Source organism: Dermacentor albipictus, chromosome 8 (genome assembly GCF_038994185.2).
Source record: "Dermacentor albipictus isolate Rhodes 1998 colony chromosome 8, USDA_Dalb.pri_finalv2, whole genome shotgun sequence".
Taxonomy (NCBI): domain Eukaryota; kingdom Metazoa; phylum Arthropoda; class Arachnida; order Ixodida; family Ixodidae; genus Dermacentor; species Dermacentor albipictus.
Genome location: NC_091828.1, coordinates 14,045,065 through 14,057,200, shown reverse-complemented (window position 1 = coordinate 14,057,200; position 12,136 = coordinate 14,045,065). Strand labels below are relative to the sequence as shown.

General features: G+C 43.4%; 1 protein-coding gene across 2 annotated transcripts in view; it reads left to right on the top strand.

The window, feature by feature from the left end:
* LOC139048622 (uncharacterized) overlaps positions 1-12,136 on the top strand; it is a 171,205-nt gene that overhangs the window by 57,006 nt on the left and 102,063 nt on the right. For both annotated transcript variants that reach the window (XM_070523072.1, XM_070523071.1), the window contains exon 2: positions 1,928-2,009. In XM_070523072.1, the coding sequence (XP_070379173.1) occupies positions 1,937-2,009 (73 nt within the window). In that variant the 5' untranslated portion in view covers positions 1,928-1,936. The remainder of the gene's footprint in view (positions 1-1,927; positions 2,010-12,136) is intronic.

The following is a 12,136-nucleotide window of genomic DNA, read 5'->3' as shown; positions in this document are numbered from 1 at the left end:
ATGCCTGTTCACCAAACCGGAAACAAAAATTGTGTGGAGAACTACTGGCCAGTTTCAATCACGTCCACATGCTGCAATATACTAGAACATATAATATCGGCAAGTTTATTTCATTACCTTGAGGGCCAAAATCTGCTTAAGGCTAATCAGCATGGCTTTAGACGGAAATTGTCAACGATGGCCCAGCTTGTAGAAACAGTCCACGAGTTAGCAAATGCACTGAACGATAAAAATCTGGTACATGCAATTTGTCTTGATATGTCCAAAGCATTCGTTCGGGTTCCACACATAGAACTTATAGGGAAACCAAAGAATTTTGGAAATAATAGTACTATTGTCGGTTGGATTAAATCGTATCCTAAATATAGAACGCAGTACGTGGAAATCAACAGCGCAACATCCGGCATTCTGGGTGTTTCATCAGGTGTTCCCCAGGGCTCTGCGCTCGATCCCGTCGTATTTGTGTGCTATACCAACGATATTGCAGAGACACTTTTCTCGGGTGTTAGGGTTCGGTTATTCACCGACGATTGCCTGCTTTACTCACATATAACATCCAATGAACGTCAAATTACGTTAAGCACAGCATTAAGTAGTGTCCATGACTGGTGCACGAAATGGAAAATGAAAATGAATCATAGTAAAATGTCATTTATAAGAATAACAAACAAAATTAAAGATAATTTTCCGTTTGAATACAAACTTTAAGGACACAAATTACAGAAAGTAAGCTACTTCAAGTATTAGGCTTAATGACAAGTGAAAATTTCAATTGGAATAGGCACATTCATAGCTTATGTAGTGCAGCCGAGCGAAAAGTGTGGACTTAGCGCCGGAAACTAGGGCAGGAAAGACGATCGCGAAACTAACCGCCTATTTTACACTTGTAAGACCAACTTTGGAATATGGCTGTATCGTGTGGGACCCCTATACGAAAACCCAGATAGCAAGGATCGAAAAAGTACGAAGAAGGGAAGGTAGACTTAATCTGCCTAGATATAAGCCCACGGATTCAGTCCCCAGGATGTTGTCAGAAGTTAACTTACCTCAACTGCTATAGCGGAGAAGAGTTGCTACACTTAAGTTCCTCTATTTTTTGCGGGGTGAGTTCTTTAACATAAACGCCGGACTGTACATTACGCAGCGCTCGGCCCGAACATTGAGGAACAGTCACAACCAACAACTTACACCCTTCCAAACTCGTATCAACACATTTAAATAGTCATTCTTCCCACGAAAAATTGAGGAATGGAACTCGCTGCCACAGCACATAACGCAAACAGACTATGTCAGTTCGTTTGAAAAATCTATACACCTTTACCTTGACCTACCAAATTGACCATGACAGCTTGTTTGTAGCGAATCTCACCTACATGGAAATATTGATGTTGCTGTGTGGGCTTTTACTACCGCATTTGTATTTTGTTGTGAGCCGCAGGTTGTGTACATTAATTTTATTTTGTATATACACGTCTACAAGGCTGGGATTTCCAATGAATTTTATGCATTGCAACAAATATTTTCCACCTTGTAACGGCCCACAAAATGGGCAAACAGTACTAATAAATGAAATGAAAGTGTGTGTGTGCGTGTGCGTGTGTGCGTGCGTGCGTGCGTATGTGTTTTTGTGTGTGCGTGTGTGCGTGCGTGCGTATGTGTTTGTGTTTGTGTGTGTGTGCGTGCGTGCGTGCGTGCGTGTGTGTGTGTGTGTGTGTGTTTGTGTGTGACCAAGGCGGCAACCAATGATCTAGCGATGTGCTACCGGGGTTACTTGCGTTCTTGAACACGCAGACGGGCTCTTGACCATCACTCTACAATGTGCGAATACGAATCTTTGAGGAAAGTTTCCTTTCCTGAAATACAGTGTTTAACGGCCCTGATGGAAGTTTCTGAGCTTGTGCCTAATTTTTCAATCATTTACTTGCAGGTTGCTACCATGGCGCTCGCTGCCTTCGCCGCGCTGACAGTCGCCGCCTCACTGCTTGTCAGTGCTGCCAAAGCTGACGCAGGTACCACTGTTACCGAGTGACTGCTCCAAAGTTTTATCGAAAAGTGGGCATGGAATGGGTTTCATACCAGAAAAACGCTCAAATTCTGCATGTCATCATGGTTAATGTCTATGTTATGGCGTGCTTCTCTATGTTTAAATATCATACGCAAAAAGAAATTGAAAACGCTCTTGAATTTCTGCCCCAAGCGGACATTGCTTTCTATTGTATTAAACCAAGACAGTCGCCTAACGCAATCAATTCTGTCTGATTCATAGGGAACCATGCATAAATCCTGGAGGTTTTTGAAGTAGCGCTGTACCAGACGAAAAATGGTGGCATGGATGAGGGTTTTCTTTCTTGCGCTTAGTTTACCACGCTCTATAATGACATGGTGAAAGTACATATAAGCATTCAGGCCCGTTTCATAGACCCACGGGTCTGGACAACATTCATTTGGGCTAGATGGTGCATACTTGAAATGGGAAGGAACCGCGCCAACTAAGACGATCACGAGTGGGAGAACGACACAGGTCAAGCGCTTGTCTTGTGTCGTTCTCGCTCTCGTGGTCGTCTTAGTTGGCGCTGTTCCTTCCTAATTCCGTTTCATAGAGATACTGCAACAATGAGGATTTGCATAATCATATTCTATATTCGGCATGGTGCGTTTGCATGAACAACTTTTGTTATATGGTGCAGAATCATCCAGCCAATAAGCAAGTAACTTAACGTGTTCATTCAGTTTTACAGGATTCATTTTCTAGATTTTACGGCCTTTGTACAGATTGTTGGAGCAAGTTTAGCTCGGGTGAATACTTGTGAAAAACACCTGGCGCAGCAGCAACTGCTCAATAATTTAAACCGCAATCACCTCACCGATGAGCCGTCTTTATGGGAACCGGACGCTCAAGCTTTCCATACCAACAGCAACCTCAAGCGAGCTGAATAATCATATCTTGCGGGAAGTTCACGATGCCTTCTCGTGAGCGTCGAATCGAGACAAGTGTTTTCAAGCTCGGTATTATCCCGGGTGTTTCAGCGAACACTTTCAAATATTTTTAGAAGTTGCCTGCGGCAGATTGCGCAGTTATAGTTCATGAGTTAGTCTACCCGAGCAGGTGGACGTTACTTGCACAAAAAATTAAAAAGCACAATCTACTAATTAATAAAACTTTATTAATTACGTTTTAACTAATTACCTTATGGCACATATTGCAGTTTACAAATTCTAGCCGCAGAGTTCGCAACGAATTCTCAGGTGTTGACACCAGTTTCGATATATTAATGCCCAAACTTCGCGGAGAAATGCATTGGCGTTCCAGTTACTTTCTTAAAAACGTCCTTTTATGCACTGTATTACAAAATTAACTGGAACGCTGGCACCGTGCGAAGCGTGCTAGCGGTCACTGGAGGGAAGACTGGCGCTAGTATCTATGAAAGCTGCAAGCACAGCGGCTAAGCCTACGTGGGAATGGCCAGTACACGAATTCGCCTACTTAAGGCGTCAAAAGCCTCTGTGACTCTGGATCGTTTATAAAAAAATATTGCTTTATAAAGCCACAAATTTGCAGCAATTGAGCATGTTTGGACTATTATTGCGTACTGCGGTCATTAATGTAGGATTCCTTCGAAAGATAGACTACAAAGGTAGATAGATAATAAATCCAGAAGAACGTGAGTAGCCACCAGCGCGAAGGCTCCCTGCACTGCTAACCACGTATCCCGCAGTGACCGAACAATTGCCGCCTGTACGAAACCCTTCGTCAGAGTGCAGCGCATGGGTCGCACCTGCACCGTATGGGACCAAACAGTCGGCGTCAATGAAGGTCCAAAGGATGGAATACGCAAATTTAGCTTGACGTTTACCAAGGCAGGGTGCGAGCACAGGTATGCAGCAGCAACGATACTTTATAAACGCGCAACGCTCGTGCCGGCTGGGAAAACGTGATGGCTGCCCCCCGGCAAACCCTATAGGAGCACGGTGCCTCCACTTCTTCGCTCGTGGAGGCAAGCTAACAAAACATTTCTGGAGCGAGCGGTTTGCACATGCGTCGTAGATAGCAGGATACCACGACAATGCCGACGGCACAAGTCCGCCTGGAGCATCCGCGTAATCGCTATCGCAATAACATAGCCACCTCAGCAGACGCTTGTGAGCCGAGATTGCGAACGCTGTGCTACCGGATGCTGCGGTCGCAAGTTTCCTTTCTTGTCCTGTACATTACATATGTATACGCTGAATGACAAAGCTGGCCGAAAATTAGGCGGATCTCAGGCATTGTGAGAATCGATGTGAGGGAAGCTTTCTGTGCTGTTTGCTTTGATTGACAATACCTAGCGGCGATATTGATGGCCAATTTTAAATTTTGTCAGCATTTAGTGCAATACCAGAGCGTTGAGTTGATTACCAACGTTACTTTGCATACACCATTGCTGTTTGTCTGCGTAGTACACAGAAGACACAGCGAGACATGTTTATTGAGTTATTGTTTTGCGCCATTGTTCACAACTTTCCAGAAGATTAGCATTGCCATTGCCTCTGATAGCACTTTAATTGCATTATGGGACTGTGCGTGCCAAAACCGCCATCAGAGAATAAGGCACGCCGTAGTGGTGGACAACGGAACAATTTTGACCTCCTCGGGTTATTTAGCGACCACCCGAATCTAAATGTACGAGCGTTCTTGTACCTCGTCCCGTCGAAATGTGGCTGCCACGGTCGGGATCGAACCCGTGACCTCGAGCATCGCCATAGCCTCAAAGCCACCACGGCGGGGCCATAAGTGTTGAATTAATGTTCGACGCTGCCTCATGATGAACGACAATCTTATGGGCATCATTAAGGAGTGTGCAATAGAAGTCGGTGGTAACTCCGTTAGAAAAGATGCCAGTAAGCTATCGCAGGAGAATAAAGATCTGATCAAGAAACGCCGACGTATGAAAGCATCTTACCCTACGGCTAGAATAGAACTGGCAGAACTTTTTAAGTTAATCAACAAGCGTAAGACAGCTGACATAAGTAAGTTTAATATGAACAGAAGCGAACGCGCTCTCAGGAAAGGAGGAAGCCTAAAAGCAGTGAAGAAGAAACTAGGAAGAATCAGATGTTTGCTGTAAAAGACAAAGCCGGCAATATCATTACTAATATGGATGAGATAGTTCAAGTAGCTGAGGAGTTCCATAGAGATTGATACAGTACCAGTGGCACCCACGACGATAATGGAAGAGAAAGTAGTCTAGAAGAATTCCAAATCGCAAAGGTAACGCCGGAAGAAGTAAAGAAAGCCTTGAAGCTATGCAAAGGGTGAAGGCAGCTGGGGAGGATCAGGTAACAGCAGATTTGTTGAACGATATGGGCAGATTGTTCAAAAAAAAACTGGCCACCCTGTATACGCAATGCCTCATGACTTCGAGCGTACTGGAAACTTGGAAGAACGCTAACATAATCCTAATTCATAAGAAAGGGGACGCCAAACAGTTGAAACATTATAGACAGGTCAGCTTACTGTCCGCTGCTTACAAAGTATTTACTAATGTAATTGCAAATAGAATCAGGAACACCTTAGACTTCCGTCAACCAAAGGACCAGGCGGGATTCCGTAAAGGCTACTCAGCTATTTACCATATTCACACTATCAATCAGGTGATAAAGAAATATGCGAAATATAACTAACCCTTATATATAGCTTTCTTTGATTACGACAAAGCGTTTGATTCAGTCGAAACCTCAGCAATCGTGGAGGTATTACGGAATCAGGTTGTAGACCAGCCGTATGTAAAAATACTGAAAGATATCTATAGCGCCTCCACAGCCACCATAGTCCTCCATAAAGAAAGCAACAAAGCCCCAATAAAGAAAGACGTCAGGCAGGGAGATACGATCTCTCCAATGCTATTCACAGCGTGCTTACAGGAGGTATTCATAGACCTGGAATGGGACGAATTGGGGGTAAGAGCTAATGGAAAATACCTTAGTAACTTGAGATTCGCTGATGATATTGCCTTGCTTAGTAACTGAGGAGACCAACTGCAATGCATGCTCACTGACCTAGAGAGACAAAGCAGAAGGGTGGGTCTAAAAATTGGTCTGCAACAAACTAAAGTAATGTTTAACAGTTTCGGATGAGAACAGCAGTTTACGATAGGTAGCGAGGCACTGGAAGTGGTAAGGGAATACATCTACTTAGGGCAGGTAGTGACCACGGATCCGGATCGTGAGACTGAAATAATCAGATGGATAAGAATGGGCTAGGGTGCGTTTGGCAGGCATTCTCAGGTCATGAACAGCAGTTTGCCATTACCCCTCAAGAGAAAAGTGTATAACAGCTGTGTCTTACCAGTACTCACGCACGGGACAGAAACCTGGAGTCTTACGAAAAGGGTTCTACTTAAATGGAGGACGACACAACGAGCTATGGAAAGAAGAATGATCGGTGTAACGTTAAGGGATAAGAAAAGAGCAGATTGGGTGAGGCAACAAACGTGGGTAAAGGACATCTTAGTTGAAATCAAGAAAAAGAAATGTGCATGGGCCGGACATGTAATGAAGAGGGAAGATAACCGATGGTCATTAAGGGTTACCGACTGCATTCCAAGGGAAGGGAAGCGTAGCAGGGGGTGGCATAAAGTTAGGTGGGTGGATGAGATTAAGAAGTTTGCAGAGACAACACGGCCACAATTAGCACAGGACCGAAGTATTTCGAGAAGTATAGGAGAGGCCTTTGCCCTGCAGTGGGCGTAACCAGGCTGATGATGATGACGCTGATGATGATGATGATGACAATGTCTTATAACGCAATAATGTCAGAGTTGGAGCCTTAAGAAGTTTCGCCTTAAGTAACCACGAGCGTGGTAAGCATTGTTCACTATATTATTAATGTGGGTTGCCCAGGTCAGGTTGTATGTGATATGAATTCCTAAGTACTTGTAGGAAATTACCTGTTCGGAAGGAAGGTATTTTAAATGCATAGCTTTACACTTGTGAACTTTTAATTCCATTAGCGAAAAGCTGCACCAGTTAGATATTATATGAAGGTCTGATTGAAGACAGGTAATATGACAATCTGTACTTAATGCCCTAAAGAGGACACAGTCATCCGCGACGAGAATAATGTTAGCAGTTACTTGTGAAGGAAGGTCGTTAGTATATATTAAGAACAACAAATAACCGAGAACCGATCCTTGGGGCACTCCGGAAGCAACTGAGCTCACCGGTGAATTGCAGCCGTTAGCAGTAACGTATTGTGAGCGATGAACAAGAAAAGATTGGATCCATTTTAAAAGATTAGCATCAATATTCAAATGAGTTAATTTGTAAACTAGACGTGTGTGACAGACTTAATCGAATGCTTTTGAGAAGTCCTTAAAATATGCAGACCGCGCATGATGAACGATCGAAAATTCGATGCGTCTGATGAGTGAAGGATATGAGTTGTGTCTCGCATGAGTACGATTTCCTAAAGCCATGTTATGCAAGTAAAAGAAATGTGTTATCTTCAAATAAGTTGACGAGATTTGCGAATAAAATGTGTTCTAACAGTTTGCAGCACGTGCTGGTAAGCGAGATGGGGCGATAGTTGGTTGATACGTTTTTGTTAACAAATTTGTGGGGCGACATCACCTTCCCAACCTTCCACTGATAAGGTAACGCGCATGTTTTGAGTGACTGTTGAAAAAGTTTGGTTAGTATAATAGAACTGTATGCGAAAGTGTTCTTTAGGAACTTATTGTTAATTGAGTCGAAGTCACGTGAAGAATTGTAGTCGACTTTGTCACTAAGTTTAGCAACACGCGTTGTATGAACTATTAGTGCGAACATGACTGGATAATCATATTCACGTAACTCGAGAAGTTGCTCATTAACAGCTTCCGAAAAATTGTTGAGAAAGGCTTCCTTAAGGTCAGCTGCAGCACCATATTTAGGAACAGGCCATTTTTAGGTAGAGTCGTCTAATAAGATTTAGTTATCACAAACAGGTCTAATTTTTGCCCAAAATTTTTATTGCTTGTTTTAAGAATAGATGGAAGGGTTACAGCAAAAAAAGTACGTTTATCATGTTTTAACGCTTGAATATATTCGTTAGAAGCCGCCTTGTATGCCATCCAACGCGAAGCACTTGAAGTCAATTTAGCTGAGCGGTAGATACGCTTTTTACGCTTAGAAAGTCGTTTAATGCGAGTGTTATACCAAGGGGCTTGTGGGTTAGTAGTTAATATACGGCTGTGAACATATTTATTCATTAGTTCAGTTACCTTTTGAATAAACGTGTCGCACTTAGCTTGCACAGAACGGTCATCAAAGTTAATCAGGAATGTGTCAAGAAACGGATGTAATTTGTCATTGATGGCCTCGAAGTTTGCTTTTCTATAGTCGAGTACTGTTTTCTTTTTCCCGATATGTTTCGGATGGTTGGCACTGATGGTAAAATGCATAGCAGAGTGGCAAAGGCGGAAGGACGGTAATGTTGAAAGTTAGTTTTGGTTCGGTGGTAAGTACTAGGTCTAGAGTGTTTGAGATGGCAGCAGTATTCCCAGTTGGTTGACTGACCACTTGCGAAAAGGAAGAAGTGGAGCATAAATCTAAACATTCGTTTGCTCGAGACAAAAAAAGGCAGTAATGAAGGAGGCGGAGTGTTCCATTTAATGTTCGGAAGGCTAATGTCACCTAATAAATAAAGGGGTGATGATGGAAAGCATGGTGATACGTTATTAAAAACATCATGCAATTCGCTACCGAATGTAGGTGGGGAAGAAGGAGATTGGTAGCATACGCCTGTAACCGCCTACTGGGGTTCAATTTAAGTGAAGCCCAGACAATTTCGAGGTCGGTATCAACAGAAATTCGTGCGGAAGGAATATCGTTAGAAATGGCAAGTAAAACGTCGCCTCCATGGCGCACAGCACGATCCTCCCTATATGTAGCGAAGCGATAGGCGTCATCAAGGATTTGAGAATCATTAATGTTCGAAAGCCATGTTTCTGTTAAGGCGACAATGTGTGGAGAACAAGTGTCCAAACGCCGAGGACAATAAAGAAATATTTCTTCGGCACACTTCTAATGTTCGTAAAAAAGATGGACGCATGGTGTTGTGAAGTCTGTCCACTTTGCCTCTCGCTCCGCTAAGTGAAATTACCTGCAGGAACTATGTTCCTTGCGCGTTGACACGGCGATGGTTTTTCTGTCACGCATTTCATTTAAGCGTCAAAAACGTAGCCCCTGTCGTTCATAAGTTGTTTGTCGTATATTAGTTCAAACACAGGTGCACCGGGCTGATTTTTTCAAACAAGATTACCCCAGAGCGATACGGGTTGCGCGGGGAGGTGTGTAATAATCGCTAATCGGCTCGGCTCGGCACATTCGAACGATGTCCGCGAATAAGAACTGGCCCATCAAATCCACACGAACAGCTCGACACCGCCCCCTTCGACGTCATCGTCTTCACCCTACATAAGAAACAGCCCGCTCTGGGATTCGTTCAGTGGGCACACCGGCTGGCAGTCTAACGACATTACGATGAACGCATTCCTGCTTTTTACGCACGCTAGTAACAAATATGGCTCTATTAGAACGAGTGATCGTTGTTTCGTCGACCTGGGGTGCCCTCACAGTGTGTGTAAATTATTTTCGTACTTACGAAATGTTTTTCTCATGCTCTGCGGGGACGTTGAGTGTAACCCTGGGCCCGGTACTACTGAGTAACTGGTTCGTCAGCTACTCGAAGGACAGAAAACCATGCAAAAACGATTGGGTGCAATAGAAGTTAAAGCAGGTAGGTAGAACCGTTAAAGCAGGTAGGTAGAACTAGGCTCTAAGATTGCTGGTTCGGAAAGCACTGTCCAAAGTATTGAAAGAAAACTAGTCGTCCTTGAGGATAGAAGCCGCTGCAATAATTTTATATTTTTCTGGTATTAGTGAAAAGGTGTATGAAACTTCGGCATCCCTTTCCGAGAGAGTGCGGAACTTATTTCAGGACAAGTTGGACGCACAGGTGTCCTCGCCAGAGAGAATGCATAGGCTAGGGCGCAAACAAGTAAACAATCCTCGGCCAATTATCCTTAAACGTGTCAATCACTGCGAAAAAGTGAATATACTTAAACATTCTCAGAAATTTAAGCAAGGGGACATTTCTCTGTCTGAGGATTTTTTTGCTTCTACGGGACAATTAGAAAAAACCTCTGGGCGAGTGCAGCTCAGGACAGGAAAGAAGGCAGTAAAGTGTAACTTGTATACGATAAGATTGAGATAGATGATGACATGCTTCAGTGGGACAGCCCTTTTATGAAAAGGTTCCACTCGTTCAAGAATGCCGCAGTCCAAAACGAACGCAATGAATAAACGATTGCCCTAAAAAGACGTTCCAATGCATCAATGTGAATGTCCGAAGTATAGCGAACAAAGTGACTGACATAGATAGCCTTATCTTAGCACATCACCCTCACGTTGTAGTAGTGATGGAAACGTGGCTATATCCATATATTTATGACAGTGAAGTAACACCATGTAGTTATAATATTTTCCGCGGTGACAGAAATGGTGGTGGCGTCGCAATAATATACAAAGAATCTCTGCGAGTGTCAAGGTTACCAAACACAGACGGGCTAGAAAGTATAATAGTCAAAGTATTCCTTGAGGAATTCCATTTAATAATTGGGACATTTTATCACCCCCCCCCCCGAACTGCAATAATAAATTCGTAGAAAAGCTTTATGAATTGTCATGACAAAATTACATCCGTCCTCGTAACTTGTTGACAGGCGATTTCAACTTTCCGTCTATAAACTGGTTAACCAATACTCCACAGGCTTTCTCTAGTGCCTGTCAATCATTCCTCGACGTAGTGCTCTTGCCTAATCTGGCTCCGATAGTCACAAAGCTCACTCGCGTACAAAATTGCTCACCGTCAACTCTGGACCTCTTCCTTGTTACCGCCAACCTGCTACGCCGTAAGACCCATGCGGATGTCTTAAAGGACTGTCAGACCACAAAATGCTAAATTTGTGAAACATAGTTCCAGCGCACATTTGAACAAGGACGAGGCGAGAAAGACAACACGAACGCCGGACTTCAACAACTGTTGAAGTTGGCGTTCGTGTTGTCTTTCTCGCCTCGTCCTTGTTCAAATGTGCGCTGGAACTATGTTTCACAATGCTAATCATAACCAACTAGCCCAGCTGTCCATACTTAGTGCTAAATTTAACCTTGTAACTGCACACTACACCAAAGCTTCAAAAGAGACAGTTATTCCCTTGTTCTCACGTGCCAGTGACGCCGATAGTTTAGATGAACTATACAGTTCGTTTTCTTCTTTTTCTTGTTTGCATGAATCACAGAGTTCTTCTGTTGAGCACATGTGGGTCTTCTTCAAAAACATAGTTCACCGATGCATAAATGATTTTGTGCCAATAAAATGGAAAATAGTGCGCAGCAGCAATCCATGGATGACGAAAAACATTGTGCGTCTGGGGCGTAAACTGAAAAAAGCAAGACGTCAGAATACGAAACGGCTTTCACCGACACAGCCAATAAGATTTCCGCACTACGCCAGTCATTACGAAACACTATCAGTAAGGCTAAACACTATTTCCTCACTGTGCGTGTGAGAAACTTTCTTGTCTTATCTCCAAGTAAGTTCCGGCGATACCTCGCGCCACTGAAGAAATCGGTCCTTGGCCTCTACAGATAGCGCGACTACTCACTACAAGTTAGAAATTTCACAGGCGCTCAAACAATACTTCAGTTCGGTATTCACACATGACGACGGTTTCACACCACAGTCATATTCCATTGTTGATTGACCTCCAATCACTGACATTTGTATAACCGAGGAAAGCGTGTTAGATCTCAACTCAGACACCAAGACAGTTCAGGTATCGATGAAATACCCAACAACCTTTATTCCGCTATGCTGAATGGTGTGCGAAGTACTTAACCTTCGTTTTTAAGAGATAGATAAAATGCTCAGAGTTGCCGTCATATTGGAAATTCGCCATAATCACTCCGATTCCTAAAGTACGAAACCCGTCAGCACCTTCTTCCTACAGGCCGACTTCTGTGCACTTCCGTCAAATTGCTAGAGCACATCATCTGCAAACACATAACCAATTTTCTCGAGGAGAATCACGTTGTTGATAACCCACAGCATGGGTTC